General features: G+C 37.3%; 1 protein-coding gene across 5 annotated transcripts in view; it reads right to left on the bottom strand.

The window, feature by feature from the left end:
• The window catches only part of PDGFC (platelet derived growth factor C), a 242,344-nt gene that overhangs the window by 101,250 nt on the left and 119,119 nt on the right, over positions 1 to 21,975 (bottom strand). For all 5 annotated transcript variants that reach the window (XM_060400709.1, XM_060400708.1, XM_060400711.1 and 2 more), the window contains one exon: positions 5,112 to 5,307. In XM_060400709.1, the coding sequence (XP_060256692.1) occupies positions 5,112 to 5,307 (196 nt within the window). The remainder of the gene's footprint in view (positions 1 to 5,111; positions 5,308 to 21,975) is intronic.

Here is a 21,975-nt window from a genome sequence, read left to right as displayed (position 1 = left end):
AGATGGCAAAGACATTGCCTGAGGAGGCTTTAAAAATAGTAGCGAAGAAAAGAGAAAGGGTAAGATATACCCAACTGAATGCAGAGTTCAGGAGAAGAGCAAAGAGAGATAAGAAGGCCTTCTTCAACAAACAATGCAAAGAAACAGAGGAAAACAACAGAATGGGAAAGACTGGAGATTTCTTCAAGAAAATTGGTGATATCAAGAGAGTATTTCATGGAAGGATGGGCAAAATAAAGGACAGAAACAGGAAGGACCTAAAAGAAGCAGAAGAGATTAGGAAGAGGTGGCAAGAATTCACAGAACTATACAAAAAATGTCTTTATGGCCCAGATAATTGCAATGGTGGGGTCACACACCTGGAGCCAGATATCCTAGAGTGTGAAGTCAAGTGGGCCTTAGGTAGCATTGCTATGAACAGAATTACTGAAGGTGATGGAATTCCAGCTGAGCTATTTCAAATCCTGTCAGATGATGTTGTGCAAATGCTGCATTCAATATATCAACAAATTTGGAAAACTCAGCAGTGGCCACAAGACTGGAAAAGTCAGTTTTCATTCCAATCCCAAAGAAGGGCAATGGTAAATAATGTTCAAACTACTGTACAACTGTCCTCATTTCATATGCTAGCAAAGTTATGCACAAGTCATTCAAGCTAGGCTTCAGCAGTATGTGTACCAAGTACTTCTAGAGGTACAAGCTAGATTTAGAAAAGGCAGAGGAACCAAAGACCAAATTGCCAATATTCAGCTGGATCATGGAAAAAGCAAGGGAATTCCAGAAAAACATCTACTTTTGCTTCATTAACTATTCTGAAGCCTTTGACTGTCTAGATCACAACAAACTGTAAAAATTCTTAATGAGATGGGAATACCAGACTATGTTACCTGTCTCCTGAGAAACCTGTATGCAGGAAGCAATAGTTAGAACTGGACATGAAACAACTGACTGGTTCTAAATTTGGAAGGAGTACGACAAAGCTGTATATTGTCACCCTGTTTATTTAACTTCTATGCAGAGTATAGGATGCTAAATGTCAGGCTGGATGAAGCATAGCTGCAATCAAGATTGCTGGCAGAAATATCAACAACCTCAGATATGCAGATAATACCACTCATGGTAGGTAAAAAGTCCAGAGGAATAAAGAGCCTCTTGATGAGGATGGAAGAGCAGAGTGAAAAATCTGGCTTAAAACTCAACATTCAAAAAATGAAGATTGTGGCATCCTGTCCCATCACTTCATGGCAAATACAAGAGGAACAAGTGGAAGCAGTGAAAGATTTTATATTTTTCAGCTCCCAAATCACTGGAAACAGTGACTACAGCCATGAAATTAAAAGATGCTTGCTCTTTGGAAGGAAAGCTATGACAAACCTAGACAGTGTATTAAAAATCAGAGATATCACTTTTCCAACAAAGGTCCATCTAGTCAAATCTATGGCTTTTCCAGTAGTCATGTACAGATGTGAGAGCTGGACCATACAGGAGGTTGAGTGCCAATGAATTGATGCTTCTGAATTGTGTTGCTGGAGAAGACTCTTGAGAGTCCCTTGGACTGCAAGGAGATCAAATCGGTCAATCTTAAAGGAAATCAATCCTGAATATTCTTTGGAAGGACTACTGCTGAAGCTGAAGCTCTAATATTTTGGCTATCTGATACAAAGATATGACTCATTAGAAAAGTGCCTGATGTTGGGAAAGATTGAAGGAAAAAGGAGAAGAGGACAGCAGAGGATGAGATGGTTAGACAGCACCACCAACTCCATGGACGTGAATTTGAGCAATATCCAGGAGACAGTGGAGGACAAAGGAGGCTGGCATGCTACAGTGCATGGGGTCACAAAGAGTTGAACATACTTAGTAAATGTACAACCACATAGAGATCATAGAAATAAATCTAAATAATGGTGCATCACATTTCTATAAAGAATAGTTTAAAACTGTACAGACAACAAACAATACCTAGATAGCTGCAGATGCATAAAGTTCTCGAAAGATTCTTTACTATAAGGATGTCAAGTCTTTTCAAAATGATCTATAGATGCAACACAATTTCAATGAAATTGCAACAGGAGGTTTCAAGGAACATGTTTGCAAACAAAAATACAGTGAAAAGTAAAACACTGAGGATGCTCCAAAAGGAGGAAAACAAAGTGACTTCCCTATCACCCGGCTTCTATAAGGCTACTGTTAAGGGAGTATCAACTTGGTACACAGACAGACACAATAAAGCCAGAGAACAGAAGACAGAACCCAGAAACAGACCACATCAGATACAAAATCTGACCTGCAAGTTAGCTGGCTTTGCACATCATGGGAGGAAAGTGTGACTATTAAATATATAGTGTCAGGACACTATCAGATGCCCTAGTGAAAAACCTCACATAGACAAAATAAATTACAGATGGATCAAGGACTTAAATATGAAAATCAAAATTTAAATAGCCAAAGAGTTCAGTAAAATCTGGGCAAAAGTCACGAGCAGGCATTTCACAGTAAAGGATTTCTGAGCAGCCAATAACAATATGAACATTTTCAATCTCATTGGTAGGAAGGAGAAACAAAATTTTACAATGAGGTATAATTTTATACATATCCTTCTACCCAGAATTAAGTGAGTGCCAGTTCGAAAGGTTGAAGAGAATGCAGAAAAATAAAGTTCACATATTGTTGGTAGAACTGTAAACTGGCCACTTTTAGAAATAATTTAACTCTACCTCATGAAGCTAAAAATATTAATGTCTTAAGAACGTAATACCAGTGTTAGCTATGAATGCCAAGAAAGATTTCTTGCAGTTTTGGACAAGAAAAGCTGGAAGTAAGCCAAGGCTTCATCAAAGCAGAAGAGAAAAGGTTGCCTGATTATATAATGGATACTGTACACCATGGAAGGCAAACTATCTGATCTCTTTGCGTCCACATGAACTTGAAAAACCTCACATTGCCAAGTTCTGCTGTTTTCACATGCACATCATCATATAAGCAAACACACAGTATTATCACATTGATAGACTTCAAAACAGACAAAAATATATTTAAAGTCATTCACAATACACATTTAAGTTTTGCATTTCTCAGTGCAATCAATGATTTATACTCAGATTTGATATTATTCTAAAAAATTTTTTCAAGTAAAGGTGTAACTGTAAAATGTCAGTACTAGAATAAAGTCCCGTCAGTTTGTTTTGAGGTGGAATGTGGCCAGGGTAGTTCTCAGGTTGTGCTAGAGCAGCACTTTGTTACATGGAAGACAGGTTTTATAAGCAGCCTTTGAATCCAGCTAGTCAAGTTTACCGGAGAAGGCAATGGCAACCCACTCCAGTACCCTTACCTGGAAAATCCCATGGATGGAAGAGCCTGGTAGGCTGCAGTCCATGGGGTTGCTGAGAGTCGGGCACGACTGAGCGACTTCACTTTCACTATAGGATAGTACATAGGGAGATAAGTACACATGATAAAATTATCTAGAAAATTGAGAGACTAGGTTTAAAAAATTAGGAAAATGATTTATGTTTGCAGGAATAATAAGAAGTTATATCAAGGAGGCACAAAGGGAAAGGATTTCAGAACTATTGGAAGAGTAACTTTTCTTAAGTCTCATACTGAGTGAAATTGAGTCACAGGGTCGTTCTGGACAAGTTTATTTTCATGATCTAACTACTAACATGCATCATACACACACACACACACACACACACACACACACACACACACCGTCACCTCTCCTGGCACACACTGTCAGGCACCCAGGTATAACATGGCCCTCCTGGCACTGCCCTGTGGGAATGGAACTCCTGCCACTGTCAGCCACCCTTGGCCTGGGAACCTCGAGCCTGCTGAGTCCACGAGACTGCTGCAGGTTAACTTGCTACTTTGCAAAGCGGGCCAGATCGTAAACTCGGCAATTTCTACAGCATTATGTAATACCCCACACAAAAAGAAGGCAAGAGGTGCAGAAAAGAATGGTGAAAACCACCTCTGTTTAATTGTTAGGAAAATGGATTTTAGCATGTGTTGAGTTATAAACTATGAATGAGATGCAGGGTCGCTATTTTATTTCTCTGGCCCATTTGCTTATCTATAAAATGAAGGGTTGAATAGCACCATCTCCAAAAATAGCTAGAATAACTTCTTGTTTTCCAGGCTTAAAGTTTAGAGACATTAGAGGAAAAAATAACCTGAAATGCGGCTATCCACAGAAAGAAGAAATTGAAAAAAGTAACTACATATTTAAAGGTTAAAGATACAAATTGTGATGACAGTGAAGTATAAAGTTTATTTTATCTGTATTGAAATATTTATCTGTAATATACCATAAGGAGAAAATTCTCTTTTAACTTGTATATCAAAGGGAAAATAAAGACCCTCACGAAGAAGCTCAAGTAAAATATTTTCATGATATACAAATGCCAATGAAGTGAAAAATCTTCCATAAGACCACCCAACCTTGACAAGTGTATTCACATAGGATTTAAAGAGTAATATTTGTATGACATACGGTAGGTGGTCTTTTGCATGGGTGAAATATTCCAGCTGACTTTAGTTCATGAAAGCTTCTTGGAGAATTATGATAAATGTCTACCTAGTCAACTACAATGCAAATCTAAATTTCTAGTTCTGCTTTCAGAATTGTATTTCTTTCTTATGATATTCAAACTTCTGAGTCCCGTGTGTGTGTGTGTGTGTGTGTGTGTGTGTGTGTGTGTCCCTGTAGATATCCTATGCTATGGGTAATACATATCCATGGATATTCTTTCTTTTAGTAGCTTACTGTTTATCTTATTGATTTCGTTATGAGGAAGCTTAAATGTAAAATTTTTGGCACTGATCGTAACTCTGGCACACTTATATTCCTTTATTTGGTTTTTTACTCTATTCTATATTTTCAATTGTTTTACTCTATATGTTTTTTTTTTTTTGCCATACATTACCTCAAACTATTTTCAGAAGTAGATGGAAACATAGCTTAAACAAGGATGTAATGTTCTTGGATGATCAGAAAAATATAAGAGGACAAAAGATGGCATTTAAAAATCACACCCTCAAAATGACGCATCTTGAAAGACTGTGACAGTTGTTACTTTGTTGGAATTTCAAGTATGATAACTTACTTGCATATGTCATCTTCTGGGTCTTCAAGCCCAAATCTCTCATCAAATGTGAGCTGTATCCACACATTTTCTTCTACTGCTACTAATCTCCATACCAAGTCCATATTTCTTGGATAAGTATGAGGAAACCTTGGGCTGTGAATACTTCCATTAGTAGACACAGTAATAATTCTCTCATGCTGGGGATCTTGTACACCTAAAAGTAAAGCCAGAAGCAAAGACACACACTTAGAATAGATGTCAAAAATTATGGGTTTCAAAATAACTTCAGAAAAAAAGGTATCTGATGCAAGTCCAACGTTTCCCATGAACTGTAATTACTAAATGATCTCAACCCTTAAATGACCTTGAAAAAAGAAATGAGGTCAAAGCAGTCATGTCAATATCTTGTATGGGAATTATCAGCAGTCTACAAAGATAAGAAATTATAAGAAATGTTGCAAGGCTTCTCAGTGACTTTAAAAAGCTAACCTAAGTTTTAAATATCTAAGAGGCAAATACAGTATAAAATAATTTCCAAGTTTATTAGGCATGGCAACATTTTACGTCATGAAACGCCAAAATACATTGTTAATAATATCTCTTACTTCTGATTAGATTGTTGGGGAGAAATGAGGGGTAAGGAAAATCAGTATTGTTAAGAAAAAAGTGTTCCTTTTTTTAAAATCGAAATAGTTGATTTACAGAGTTTCAGGTGTATAACAAAGTGATTCTGCTATATATGTATGTATATACATATTTTCAGATTCTTTTTTATTATAAAATATTGAATACAGTGACCTCTGCTATATAATAGGTCCTTGTTGGTTATCTATTTTATACACAAGTGCATACAGACAAAATTGTTCTTATGTCTACCCATTTAAGAGTTGATATTGAGTGGAAACACATGACTGATATTTGGGAAATGAGCAGCTGTTTATCTACAAAAACAAAATCTAAGAAGTAAGATATTTGTGCCTTTTCAGGTCATGAGGATCCAATCCATTAAGTATGCTAAATTCCAGTAAAAACAAAACAAACAAAACAAAGCAAAAGAAAGCAAAAAAAATCACAAAAAACACAAAAACCTTTAAAACAATCTTTAATTCAATTTCTAAAACAATTTAAAAGGCTTGAACTGGACCATGAACACAAAATAATGTGCATGGCACAATACCTGACACTTTTTTGTTCAACTTTGATACACTCATAATATCCAGACAGTAATTTTAAACTATACCAATACCTCAATTGCTGTCATGACTAAGAGATATGCTTCGTAAGACTGAATTTTGTATTTGCGGTATTATACAGAGAGAAGAAGATCATTACTTTATAAGTGCCATTTTCCCTTTATTTGTCCTTCTCCCAATTTCCAGGCTCAACATACATATAGTTGCTTGTGGAAATATGAAAAATTTCTCATTTTATTGACTCCTTTTAGATATGTTTCATCAAACTTTGCAATACAGATCTGTCTAAGGCCTTTTAGGTCATATGACATTTTATGCTACATTACATTTTTCTTGTCTCTTCTTTTTTTCTGTTATTATAGTTTTCTGCCTTTTCCTCTTTGATTCTTTCACTTCCAAACCCTAATTCTCTCTCTCCTTTTTTAGACTGCAGTATAATTGATTGACAGTACTGTGTTAGTTTCTAGTTTCAGTTTACAGCAAAGTGATTCAGTTATATATTCTTTTCCAGGTTCTTTTCCACTATGGGTGATTACCAGATATAGAATATAGCTCCCTGTGCTACAGTGTAGGTGCTTGCTGTTTATCTCTTTAAACACAGTTTTGTGTATCTACTAATCTTAATTCCCTTTTAACCAATGGAATGGACTTCTAGTGCCCAACTGGCTCTTCAGTATTTAAACTTCATTCACTCTGCCCATGATTTCACACCAGTGACTTCGCTTCTCGCTCTGGAAGGCAGACACTAAGGTGATCCCCTGCCACCCTGTGTCTCTCGTGTGTGCATGAGCCCCTGCCTTGATTTCAACTAGAAACTGTGAAAAGGATAGAGCATCACTCCCATGATCAGATCAGTTAACTCTGAATTGATCAGAAATTATATTATAGGGGGAGCTGAACCTAAATAGGAAAAGCCCTGAACAGAAGCTGGGTGCTTCCTGATCTTAAAAAATTCAAAGTATGAAAGAGACTGTAAGAGGGAGTTCTGTGCTGCCAGCCTTGGAAAGAGAGGAGGTTGCACGCTCAGGATGTGGGCAGCTGAGGGGTACTGAATAAGAGGGGGCTCCATCCTGAAGCCTCAATAGACCTGGATGAATCCAAGGTAGTGTCTCTACCATTCTCCAGAAAGGAAATCAGGTCTGTCTGATGCCTTGGTTTTCGTCTTGTAAAAACTCAGAGAAAAAGCCCAGTCTCCCAGGCCTGAATTTCTGAGCTTCACACCTGAAAGCAAACCAGGGAAGTTTTGCAAAAATTGCAGGTTTCTGGGGATTTCTTACATAACAGTAGATGACTAACACATCTTCTACTGTGCACAAAGCTATTTCAGTTGCAAGTATGTCTCTTTGCCCCTGTTTCTCAATGGCAATTACAGTAATTGTGGCAACTTGTCATTTAGTAGTTATGTAACTCAAAATACAGTATTTCAACTGATAAAATGCAACTAAATAATACACTCTAAGAAACTTCCAGACTTTAAGACAATGTTAAGGGTTATTTATTAGTAAGAATATGGTTAGGATTAAAGAATACCTGTTTTCTTGTTAAAATACCTCACCTAATTGTAACAAGTTGTAGTTATGGTTCGTAAAGCAGCTTTTTCACTCTTTTAAACCCAGCTATTTCAAAAATGCTTCTGCCAAGCTGATTTTATATTGTCTAAGACAAGATAAAGACAAATATGATTTCCTTCAAATATATACAGTGCATGTGATGGGGAATATCATCATCTTATGTAAATATGTCTTTAAGTTCCATGGAATTTTTAAATTGGAAAAGTTAATTATTACTTAAAATTACACTTATAATTTCTGCAGAAACATGTTCTGTCTTATTGGGGGGATAATGCTTGGATTGGCCATTGGTTATATTAATATATATGAAATAATCAATACCTCTCCTATGCACATAATTTAGTACCAGTAGTTATTGTAAGAACACAGAAGGATCTATCAAGTTGGCTGAATTCCTATACTGACACATTTTTTAATAAATCAATGACAGTTTACTATTAAAATTAAGTTAATATATCCTCTTTTTCAAAGATTTCTCTTAGAAGAGATATTTCCCCACTCCGAAATTTTAATACAATAACATACATATTTTGGAGGTGGATTAGTTTATATCAAGAGGCCTTCTCATTTTGGCAACTAATTTATTTTTTAACAAATTAATTTTTTTCCAATCAGATTTATCAAAATTTATTATTTGCCCCATTCTGTCTCAAAAAAAGTGCTTTATGTCATCTGAGACACTCTTTACAAATATAGCTGTGTTTATGCTTTCATATGCAATCTAGAAAACTACATGGATACTAAAAGATCTGAATTCTATTTTTATATCTGCAGTCAAAAAAGCCCATAACTAAAATGTATATACTTAAATTATGTTTACATATTTTTTCCTTTATAGTTCACAATTTCATTAAACTATAATTAAGCATAATTTAAAGGCTGAAAATCTAGACCTTATTTGTGGTAAAAGAATTGTAAATTTCCTTTTAAGTTAAATTGCTGCTCCCTCCAAATCATCTTGGAATGCAGTGAGGTTTGCCACCAAATACATATGATTTGCACATGACTGTCAACAGTTTATGTAAATCTCAAACAAGTAGGCCTATAATCAAAAAGAAAAAAAAAAAAACACCAACATTTAGTATCTACCAAAATAAGACTGCATTCGTAGTTCTGTTGTTTAAAGATTATCTTTCCAAACATAGAACTTTACTAGGATATCAGGATTGAGACAAGTACATATTTTGTGACTACTTTATTGAACATTTGCTTTTCCTAAACAATGAGCAGGATATTCAAAGAAAGTACCAAAGAAATGAAACAAATGTTTGGTGGCAAATCATAAAAGTATTTGCAACTCTCTACTTCAATGCATCCTAAACAAGAATAAGGCTTGTTTATCCAGATAGGATTAGCATGAAAATACTTACAGAGAGTAAATTTTAAAATTTAAAATGAACACCTTTTCCTATTTATCCTGCCCAATCTACCTTGAGGTAGGAGTACTGAAAACTAACATGAAATAAAAATTAAAAAAGGACAAGAAAGGAGATTAATCATGTAACTACTGTAAAATTGTTGACTATATATGTTCACATATAATACAATTACAAAGCGAACTTCCTGGCAGTCCAGTGGTTAGGACTTGGCACCTTCACTATCACGAGCCTGGGTTCAGTCTCTGGCTGGGGAACTGATATCCCGCAAACCATACAGCTTGGTCATCAATTCAGTTATAAAGAATCGTTACAGGGATTTCCCTTGTGGTTCAGTGGTTAAGAAGCCATCTGCCAAGGTGGGGGACATGGGTTGGATCCCTGGTCCAGGAAGATTCCACATGCCACAGGGAGACTAAGCCTGTGCGCCCCAACTACTGACCTGCCCCCTGGAGCCCATGCTCTGCAACAAAAGAAGTCACAACAATGAGAAGCCTGCACACCTCAACCAGAGAGTAGCCCGTGCTCACTGCAACTAGAGAAAGCCAGCACAGCAACCAAGACCCCGCCCAGTCAAAAATTAAATAAATTCATTTAAAAAATAATTACACATTTGTACATTAACATTCAGTCTCCTCTGTCCATGGGATTTTCCAGGCAAGAGTACTGGAGTGGGTTGCCATTGCCTTCTCCATATTAGCATTAAACATTATTAAATTAAATAAGTTAACATAAAAATCAAAGTAGTTTTATACCACTTGCCATAGTGAAAGTGAAGTCTCTCAGTCGTGTCCGACTCTTTGCGACGCCATGGACTGTAGCCTATCAGGCTCCTCCGTCCATGGGATTTTCCAGGCAAGAGTGCTGGAGTGGGTTGCCATTTCCTTCTCCGGGGATATTCCCGACCCAGGAACCGAACCCAGGTCTCCCACACTGCAGACAGATGCTTTACTGTCTGAGCCACCAGGGAAGCCCACTACTTGCCATATTTGCACGTAATTCCTTTAAAGGTATATTCATTATGAATGAAAGCAGATAGGAATAAGAAAATCATGGAAAGCAATAAAAATTTAATACTTGAAGAAGTTGTATTATTTAAAAAGATAACATCAAAAGAGAAGTTTGTGGACAAGATATGATCCATAAAAAGAGAAACCATCCATGTCCTTCTCCATGCTAATGTTTTAAGTTGACTGTAGCAGAAAAGTCCTGGAGGATTCAGAAGGAGGTAAACAGAAGGGTCTTCCATCTTGGTTTAAAGTTTGGCAGAATTCGGGATCCTGTTAACATAGGCAAGACTGTATAGGAAAGTGTCCTTATAAAGTAGTAGATTTCACAGGTGTCTTATATGATTTTATTTGTTTTTTTTTTTTTGACGTGTTTATTTCTAAATATGTTATTTTCAAATTGGGTCAGAAAAGGTATTTCTGTAATAGTTGCATCTATTTCCAAATCTTTCCTCGATACACAAACACAGTCAATGTCTTATTTGTGCTTTGCTCTGTTCACTAGTTTTTTTTTTTTTTGTAATAAACCTTTATTTAATCTTGCTAGTTTTCATAAGCCTGTTTCCATTTTCAATCTATTTAAGCCTTAATTAACAAATTTTACTTTTAACAAAAGTTAAAATCATATGACACATATACACATATGCATATGTATATACATACGTGTATATGGCTTGCTTCACTGGCTCCATAAATGGCACCATTTTGCCTGGAAAATCCAGAGTTATCTCAATTAATCTTTCTTGATTCTGTAGAGAGATGGTATACCTGAACTCCACAATGCAAATAAATCTCTCTATATAAATTACAAACTATATAGGAGTTTTTCATGCTTAATATTCTAAATTCTGATTATTAGCATAAAAGTACAATAATATGCTAGACAGAAAAATAGGACTCATGTTTTTATTTTGTCATTACTCTATCTACCATTTATATACTATAAAACAACAGCAAATAAAAGAAACACAATCAGAAGTTAGTGCAGTCTACCTCAAACTATTCATGAATTACGTACAAGAACAAATGCTTACTAGGAAAAAATTTCATCATAGCAGATTAGGATGCAAAAATAAGTCAAAAGATACCAGGGGTAACAAGAAAGTTTGGTGTTGTAGGACAAAATGAACCAGGGCAAAAGCTAACAGAGTTTGGCCAAAAGAACACATTGGTCATAGCCAATACCATCTTTCAACAGCACTAAAGATGACTGTACGTGTGGACATCACCAGATGGTAAACACCAAAATCAGACAGACTATATTCTTTTCAGCTGAAGATGAAGAAGTTCTATACAGTCATCAAAAACAAGATCTGGAGCTGATTTTGGTGCAGATCATCAGCTCCTTTTTGCAGAACTAAGGCTTAAATCAAAGACAGTAGGGAAAACCACTAGGCTATTCAGGTATGACCTAAATCAAACCCGTCATGATTATACAGAAGAGGTGACAGATTCAAGGGATTAGATCCGGTAGACAGAATGCAGGAAGAATGATGGATGGAAGTTCATAACTTGTATAGGAGGTGGTGACTAAAGCCATCACAAAGAAAAAGAAACGCAAGAAGTCAAAGTGGTCATCTTCGGAGGCTTTACAAAGAAAAGAAGGCTTTTCTTCTTTGAGAAAAGAAGAGGAACGAAAGGCACAGGAGATAGGGAAAGACACACACAACTGGATGCAGAGTTCCAGAGAGGAGCAAGGAGAGATAAGAAAGCCTTCTTAAGTGGACAATGCAAAGAAATCAAGGGAAAATTCACAGAATGGGAGAGAATAGAGATCTCTTCAAGAAAACTGGAGATACCAAGGGACTGTTTCAGGCAAAGACGAGCACAACAACGGCCAGAAATGGCAAGGACCTAACAGAAGCAGAAGAGATTAAGAAGAGGTGACAAGAATACACACAAGAACTATACAAAAAAGATTGTAATGATCCAGATAACCGCCAATGGTGTGATCACTCACTTAGAGCCAGACATCCTGAAATGCAAAGTCAAGTGGGTCTTAAAAAGCATTATGGGCTTCCCTTGTAGCTCATCTGCCTGTAATTAGGAGACCCTGGTTCAATTCTGGGGTCGGGAAGAACCCCTGGAGAAGGGATAGGCTATCCACTTCAGTATTCTTGGGCTTCCCTCGTGGCTCAGATGGTAAAGAACCTGCCTGCAATGCAGGAGACCTGGGTTGGAGCTCTGGGTTGGGAAAATGCCCTGGAGGAAGGCATGGCATTATGACAAACAAAGCTAAATGATGTGATGGAATTCCAGCTGAGCTATTTCAAATCCTAAAAGATGCTGCTGTCAGAATGCTGTACTCAATATGTCAGCAAATTTGGAAAATTCAGCAGTGGCTACAGGACTGGGAAAGGTCAGTTTCATTCCAATCCCAAAGAAAGGCAATGCAAGAGAATGTTCAAGCCACCATACAAACATTCTTAGTTCACAAGTTAGCAAGTTAACGCTCAAATCCTTCAAGCTAAGCTTCATTGGTAGGTGAACTGAGACATTCCAGATGTACAAGCTGGATATAGAAAAATTAAAGGAACCAGACATCAAATTGCCAACATCTGCTGGATCATAGAAAAAGCAAGGGAATTCCAGAAAAGCATGTGCTTTGTTGACTACACTAAAGCCTTTGACCGTGTGGATCACAACAAACTGTGGGCAATTCTTAAAGAGATGGGAATATCAGACCACCCGACCTGCCTCTTGAGAAATCTGTATGCAGATCAACAAACAACAGTTAGAACTAAACATGGGAAAAAAGGACTGGTTCAAAACTGGGAAAGGAGTACGTCAAGGCTGTATATTGTTAAGCTGCTTGTTTAACTTCTATGAGGAGTACATCATGCGAAATGCTGAGATGGATGAAGCACAAGCTGGCATCAAGATTGCCAGGAGAAATATCAATAACCTCAGATATGCACATGAACACCACCCTGATGGCAGAAAGTGAAGAAGAACTAAAGAGCCTCTTGATGAAAGTGCAAGAGGAGAGTGGAAAAAGTTGGCTTAAATTTCAACATTCAGAAAACTAAGATCATGGTATGTGGTCCCATCACTTCATGGCAAATAGATGGGGAAACAATGGAAGTAGTGTCAGACTTTATTTTATTGGGCTCCAAAATCACTGCAGATGGTGACTGCAGCCATGAAATTAAAAAATGCTTACTTTTTGGCAGTAAAGTTATGACCAACCTAGACAGCATATTAAAAAGCAGAGACATTACTCTCTCAACAAAGGTCCGTCTAGTCAAGGCTATGGTTTTTCCAGTTCATGTATGGATGTGAGAGATGGATTATAAAGAAAGCTGAGAGCCAAAAAGTTGATGCTTCAGAATTGTGTCACTGGAGGACTCTTGAGAGTCTCTTGGATGGAAAGGAGATCAAATCAGTCACTCATAAAGGAAACAATCTTGAATATTCATTAGAAGGATTGATACTGAAGCTGAAACTCCAATACTTTGGCCACCTGATGCGAAAACCCAACTTACTATAAAAGATCCTAAAGCTGGGAAAGACTGAGGGCAGAAGAGGGCAACAGAGGATGAGACGGTTGGGTGGCAAGACTGACTCAATGGACATGAGTTTGAGCTGACTCCAGGAGATCCTGAAGGACAGGGAAGCCTGGCATACACAGTCCATTGGGTCAACAAAGTCAGACAAGACTCAGTGACTGAACAACAATACCTCAAACTATTCATGAATTATGTATGAGAATAAATGTGCACTAGGGAAAAATAAGAGATTAGTATATTAAGTAAGCCATAAAAACAAATGCAATTATTTAAAATACATACAATTGTGGTTCTTGAATCTATTCCAGAAGATAATCATTTATTCCTCAAGGGAATGAATAGTAAAAGATCATATACTGAGAATCTATTTTGTTTCATGCACTGCACCGAGGGCTTGGGATGTCAGAACAGGGTGAAGCTTTGTACTCTTAATGTGACACCTTATAAGACTGTAATTTAATATCACTCCTCAACTAGAAATTCTAGTAAGCATATATCCAATTATCAAATCCCACTTCAGACAGAATGTAAACCTGAATTCCCTTTGTACATTCCTTTAGGGCTGCATCTTGTGAAAGTTACTTTATTCAAGTGTAGTTGCTTTATCCTGTTGTGTCAACTTCAGTTGTGCAGCAAAGTGATTCAGTTATACACACACGCACATGCACAATTTTTTTTAATGTTATTTTCCATTACAGTTTACTCAGGACACTGAATATAGTGCCCTGTGCTATGCAGTCCGAGAAGGCGATGGCACCCTACTCCAGTACTCTTGCCTGGAAAGTCCCATGGACGGAGGAGCCTGGTAGGCTGCAGTCCATGGGGTCTCAAAGAGTCGGACACGACTGAGTGACTTCACTTTCACTTTTCACTTTCATACACTGGAGAAGGAAATGGCAACCCACTCCAGTGTTCTTGCCTGGAGAATCCCAGGGATGGGGGAGCCTGGTGGGCTGCCGTCTATGGGGTCGCACAAGTCGGACACAACTGAAGTGACTTAGCAGCAGTGCTATGCAATAGGACCTTGATGTTTATCCATTCTCTATATATAATAGTTGCATCTGCTAATCCCAAACTCCCAATCCATCCCTCCCCCTCTTCCTCCCCCTTGGGCAATACCATAAGTCTGTTCTCTATGTAGGGCAGCATATTTTAATCATCCTTGTGGGCTGACCTTCCTTTCTTTCCTGCTCTACTCTGAGCTTCCAGTGAGACAGAAAAACCTAGACAGAACTGATTCTGAAGTCTGTAACCAGTATCTAGTTTTTTGCCCAGCACATGGCACAACATGGTACACATTGTTAACATAAAGAAAAAGTATTTCCTGGCTCATGGCAAAAAAAATCAATATTTCAATATTTCATCCTTCACGCCTAAATTTCCAGAGGCTATACCTGTAAACATAACAAACTTTTACAATGTATATTCCTCAAGTCCCTTAATTCATATTTTACTCAAAGTTCATCTATTATTACCTAGACATATACTTCAGCTTCTGGTGACATGTTTTATATTACTCATTAGTGAGATTGTCCATTGTCTTAATATACTCATTTTTAAATAAAGCATCATCCATAATTTTACCACACTGAGAATACCACATGTATTATTATTTTATCTTAACTCTGAACTATGAATCACTTGATGGTAAAAATCTGTTATTTTCGGCAAGATACTTCATATCAGGTTTTAATTTTTATAAATTAGCGATAATCAGAGGCTGTTTAAAAGCTCAGATGAAAGGATACTTGTATAAACTAACCACCTTGATAATTATAAATCAGTATGCATGTAAAACAGACATTTTGTCCATCATATTCTATCTAATTCAAACAGTGAGAAAGAAAATTTTTCATCAACTGTCCAGTTTTTCTGATATTAGTGAACAGGAGTTTGCTATCAAAGATAATGCAAAATTGGTCAGTATATATGAAGAATCCAATTTCACAAAGACCAAACTAATGAAGCAAGAAGCAGTAATTTCTCAACAGTGAATGCGAATTCCCAATTGCCTGAATCAGCAATTCAGGTTGACTGCAGAAGATGGAAAAAATGAAAACTTTATAGAAATTATGCAGTTTCTTTGACCTGACACTATCTTTTTAAAATTAATTTTTATTGGAATATAGTCACTTTACAATGTTGTGTTAGTGTCTGCTGTACAGCAAAATGAACCAGCTACCTGTATACATAAATCCCCTCTTCTTTGTATTTCTTTCCCATTCAGGTCACCACAGAGCACTGAGTAGAGTTACCTGTACTATACAGTAGATTCTCGTTAGTTATCTACTTTACACGTAGTAGTGCATACAAGGGTTTGAATTATTTTGTATCTGATAAGAAGTAAAGGAATTCAGCCATTACCATCCCACCTAACTATGAGCAATGGTAAGGAATGGGGACCCAGTTCAGAAGTTTTGAGCAAACCTTCCGTCTGCAATGACGAAAAGTTTACAAGTGAGCATCTTCCCAGAACCCCCCAACACCACCACGGTGAAGCAGTCCTGGACTGACTCTACCCAGAAGTATGCCTGGAAAATCAACATATGCCAATTTCCCTTGTTCCATGGGTTAGCTCTAATGGGCCAATCAGAGTAAATCCAGTGGCTTTTTCTCTTTTTCTTTTTTTCCTCAACAGTAGAGGACTAGACCAAGTTGGGCACAGAAGTAAGGTCTAGAACTGCTGTAGCCAATAAGGTGTCATTTTAGAAATCAGTCTGATGGAAAAGGTGATGCACAGAAGTAGACAGACACACAGTAGGACAGCAAAACGGGGCCAGATCCCAGCTCAAACCACACAATAAATCCAGCCCATTTCTAGGCTTCTTGAAACATGATTAATCAAATTACTTACACCATTTAAGCCAGTTAGAGTTATGATTTTTATACAAGCAACCAGAATTGTTACATAGCAAACATGTTTGGGTCTGCCTGGAGTGGCAGTTTCAAGCCATTTATCCTGGTGTGGCTATTGCTGGTGTTCCCTTTTCATTGCTGAAATATCTAGATTGATGTCACATAGCAAGTAAGACCTATAAAATTATTCTGGTATTGAGGCATGGGAAACAAATGACAGTGATTTGACAACATGGTATTTTAACCTCAAGGTAATGGTAAAAATAATCTATTTTGGTTTGGGGGGTATAACATTTTCAATGAAGGCTCAATTATGGAAGACAAACTTTCAATGATCTTCTTACCTACAATGATGCAGGATAAACTGCCTAGTTCAGAAACACAGGAGATGGCAAGAGTGAACACCAACATTTTAGGAATCAATAAACTAAAATGGACAGGAGTGGGTAAATTTAATTCAGATGCCCATTACATCTACTACATGGGCAAGAATCCCTGAGAAGAAATAGAGTAGCCCTCATAGTGAACAGAAGAGTCCAAAATGCAGTACTTGGGTGCAATCTCAAGAACAACAGAATGATCTTGGTTCATTTCCAAGGTAAACCATTCAAAACCACAGTAATCCAAACCCAGGCCCCACCCAGTGGTGCCAAAGAAGCTGAAAGGTTCTGTGAAGACCTACAAGACCTAATATGTGCTTGCATAGCCTCTCAGTCATGTCCAATTTTTTGCGACCTCATGGATTATAGCCTGCCAGGCTCCTCCATCCATGGGGTTTCTCCAGGCAAGAATACTGAAGTGGGTTGCCATGCCCTCCTCCTGAGGATCTTCCCACCCCAGGGATCGAACCCAGGCCTTCCGCATCACAAGCGGATTCTTTACCATTGGAGCCACCAGAGAAAGATCTTCTATAACAATACCAAAAACCAACCAAACAAACAAAAAACATGGCCTTTTCATCACAGGGGATTGGAATACAAATGTAGAAAGTCAAGAGATACCTGGAATAACAGGCAAGTTTGGCCTTGGAGTACAAAAATGAAGCAGGGCAAAGTCTAACAGAGTTTTGTGAAGAGAACACACTGGTCATATCAAATACCTTTTTTCCCAACAAAACAAGAGATGACTCTACATATGGACATCACCAGATGGTCAACACTGAAATCAAATTGATTACATTCTCTGAAGCCAAATATGGAGAAGTTGGATACAGTCAACAAAGACAAGACCTGGACCCGACTATGGCTATAATCATAAGCTCCTTATTGCAAAATCCAGGCTTAAATTGAAGAAAGGAGGGGAAATCATAAGCTCATTCAGGTATGACCTAAATCAAATTTTTTATGATTATACAGTAGAGGTGACAGATCAAGGGATTAGATATGATAGACAAGGTACCTGAAGAACTATGGACAGAGGTTCATAACATTGTACTGGAGGCGGTATCCAAAAGTATCATCAAGAAATAGAAATTTAAGAAGGTAAAGTGGTTGCCTGAGGAGGTCTTACAAATACCTGAGAAAAGAAGAGAAATGAAAGGCAAAGGAGAAAGGGAAAGATATGCCAAGCTGACTGCAGAGTCTCAGAGAATAGCAAGGGGAGATGAGAAACGTTCCTAAGTGAACAATGCAAAGAAACAGAAGAAAACAGTAGAAAAGGAAAGACTAGAGATTTCTTCAAGAAAATTGGTAGTAAGGTAACAAGCGAACATTTCATGCAAAGATATGCACAATAAAAGACAGAAACAGCAAGGACCTAATACAAGCACAAGAGATTAACAAGAGGTGGCAAGAATACACAGAAGAACTACACCAAAAAGTTCTAAATGACCTGGATAACCACAATGGTGTTGTCACTCATCTAGAGCCAAACATCAAGGGGTGTAAAGTCAAGTGGGCTTTAGGAAGCAATACTACGAACAAAGCTAGAGGAAGTGATGGAATTCCAGCTGAGTCATTTCAAACCCTAGAAAACAATGCTGTGAAAGTGCTGCACTCAATATGTCAGGGAATTTGAAAAATTCAGTAGTGGCCACAGGACTGGAAAGGGTCAGTTTTCATTCCAAATCTGAAGGAAAGGCAATGCCAAAGGATGTTCAGATTACTGTACAAATGCACTCATTTCACATGCTTAGCAAGTTAATGCTGAAAATCCTTCAAGATATGCTTCAGCAGTAGGTGAACTGAGAACTTGCAGATGTACAAGTTGGATTTAGAAAGGCAGAGGAACCAGAGATCAAAATGCCAACATCTGCTGGATCATAGAAAAAGCAAGGGAATTCCAGAAAAACCTCTACTTCTGCTTTACTGACTATACCAAAGCCTTTGAATATGTGGATCACAATAAACTTGGAAAATTCTTAAAGAGATGGGACTACCAGACCATCTTACCTTTCTTCTGAGAAACCTGTCCACATGTCAAGAAGTAACAGAAACAGATAAAGAACAATGGTCTAGTTAGAAAATGGGAAAGTTGTAGGGCAAGGCTATATATTGTCACCCTATTTATTTAACCTATATGCCGAGTACATCATGCAAAACGTCAGGCTGGATGAATCACAAGCTGTAATCAAGATTGCCAGGAGAAATATCAAAAATCCCAGATATGCAGATGATATCACTCTAATGGCAGAAAGCAAAGAAACACTAAACAGCTTCTTCATGAAGGAGAGTGAAAAAGGAGAGTGAAGGAGAGGAGAGTGAAAAAGTCAAAACTCAAAAGTCTTAAAACTCAGCTTTCAAGAAACCAGGATCATGGCATCTGGCCCCTTCACTTCATGGCAAACAGTTGGGGAAAATATGGAAATAGTGACAAATTTTATTTTCTTGGGTTCCAAAAGCACTTTGGACAGTGGCTGAAGCCACAAAATTAAAAGATGCTTGCTCCTTAGAAGAACAGCTATGACAAATCTAGACAGGGTATTAAAAAGCAGAGACATCACTTTGCTAACAAGTTCTATATAATCAAAGTTATAGTCTTTCCAGTAGTTATGTATAGATGTGAGAGCTGAACCATAAAGAAGGCTGAGTGCTGAAGAACTAAAGTTTTTGAATTGTGGTGCTAGAGAAGACTCTTGAGATTCCCTTGGACAGCAAGGAAATCAAACCTTGCAATCCTAAACCAAATTATCGCTGAATATTTATCAAAAGGACTGATGTTGAAGCTGAAGTTCCAGTACTTTGACCACCTGATGTGAAGAGCCAAATCATTGGAAAAGACCCTGATGCTGGAAAAGATTGAGGGCAGGAGGAGAAGGAGGCGACAGAGGATGAGATTGTTGGATGGCATCACTGACTCATTGGGCATGAGTTTGTGCAAACTCCAGGAGATTGTGAAGGACAGGGTAGCCTGGTATGCTGTAGTCCATGGGGTTGCAAAGAGTTGGAGAGTACTTAAGACTGGAGAACAATAGAAACACTGACTCTCCTTAAATGCTTTACTGACCTCCAATTAGTAATGATTATAATTTTATACACACACATTACTACAGCAAAACATGTTGAGGCGAGGATATTATATTTTATCCTGAGTTAAAGTGTACAGTATTATACATAACATAAGGAGGCTAAAACCAGAATATAGAACAGAGATAAATGAGGAATAATTCACTTTAAAAAAGAAACATTCACTTTAAAGATTCACTATTGATTTCATTTTTCAATATTAATCAACTCTCTTATTGAATTAAAACTATTATTCAGTATTAGAGAATTTACATTAAGTGGTAGGAACTCTGAAATATTTTAAGCATTGAAATGCATTTATTTGAAATATTATTCCCCAAACCAGCTAACATTATTAAATACAAATTCGTATTATTTAACCTCAGAACAATCAACTATGCTTAGTTAAGAAAAAATACATTAAAGAACTTCATCTGTTTGGAGACTCAGCATCTGTCAGTATATTGTAGGTGCAGTGGACACATAATTTACAACATTCAGATGGAATTTATGAGCAATTTCAAAAGCTGAAAGCAGTGACCTATTTCTTTGCGAGCATACAACGTCTGGATACAGTAGTGACATTTTGATGGGTAGATGTTTAAAATGCATCAAGGACAATAATAACGAAAATGTAATCAATACAAACTCATTCAAAAATGCAAATAAGGCCATTTGTTTATGAATTTAGTGAATATCTAAAGTATGTTTAAATCTAAAATATGTTTAAAATTCTCTCTTACATTAAAGTCTGCATTAAGGGAAATAAATGATTTCTAAGAAACAATAAAAGAGGAATTCATTTCTGTCTTAATATATCCCGGCAATCATCAACACTGAAAAATGAGACTTTACTGTTTCCTACTTATATTTAGCATTTCATATTCAAAGATGAATGTATATAATTTATATGTAATGAGCCCATGAGGTTCTTATAAATAACATCCAAAAATAGTAGGACAAATAGTAAATTTGGTTGCTTCTATACAAATCATGTCCTCCCACTTTATGTTTTTAATATTATTAATTAAACACTGTCAATAAGTGACAAAAGATTTGCACTTCCATAGCAATATTTGAGATTTAGAAGTTACATCTGTAGGAGGATATTTGGTTTCAGTAGGAATTCCACATCAAGCTAGCAGCAATAAATGAAGAGTAATCACACTGGACATGACTGCACTTCACAGGCTATATTTAACAAACTTACACTCAAGGATATTCCAATCATTCTGCTTGGCTGGAAAACATTACCTCCCACCCCAACCCCTACCCTCAACAACTGTCCTCAATCCTAAAGTGATGTTAAAATGTGCATAAAATATAACTGTGAGGCTTTTCAAATAAGTGGAAGTCATAAAATAAAAATAAAACACATAACATTGATGGGTATATACTTAAATTCTATTCCGCAGTGACATTTTTAATAATGATCATGAGGTATCTCGGAGAAGGCAATGGTAACCCACTCCAGTATTCTTGCCTGGAAAATCCCATGGATGGAGGAGCCTCGTAGGCGGCAGTCCATGGGGTCGCAAAAAGTCAGGCACGACTGAGCAACTTCACTTTCACTTTCATGCATTGGAGAAGGAAATGGCAACCCACTCCAATGTTCTTGCCTGGAGAATCCCAGGGATGGGGGAGCCTGGTGGGCTGCCGTCTGTGGTATCGCACAGAGTTGGATACGACTGAAGCGACTTAGCAGCAGCAGCAGCAGCAGCATGAGGTCTCTAACCATGCTTAGCTATTTCATTTTCAGGTTATATTATTCTATCATCTAGTTGGTCTACTCTAAGAGAGTAAATAAAGAGATGCTGAATAATTGGCTTAACTATAACCACAGAACCATTAGGTGAATTCTCCAGCAACAGCTAGTTTTACGACAATAGTTTTAAAATCAAACCAAAGATCCAGAGAAAAGTGGTCT

This window comes from Ovis aries, chromosome 17, assembly GCF_016772045.2.
Source record: "Ovis aries strain OAR_USU_Benz2616 breed Rambouillet chromosome 17, ARS-UI_Ramb_v3.0, whole genome shotgun sequence".
Lineage (NCBI taxonomy): Eukaryota > Metazoa > Chordata > Mammalia > Artiodactyla > Bovidae > Ovis > Ovis aries.
This window is presented reverse-complemented; position numbering and strand designations above follow the sequence as displayed.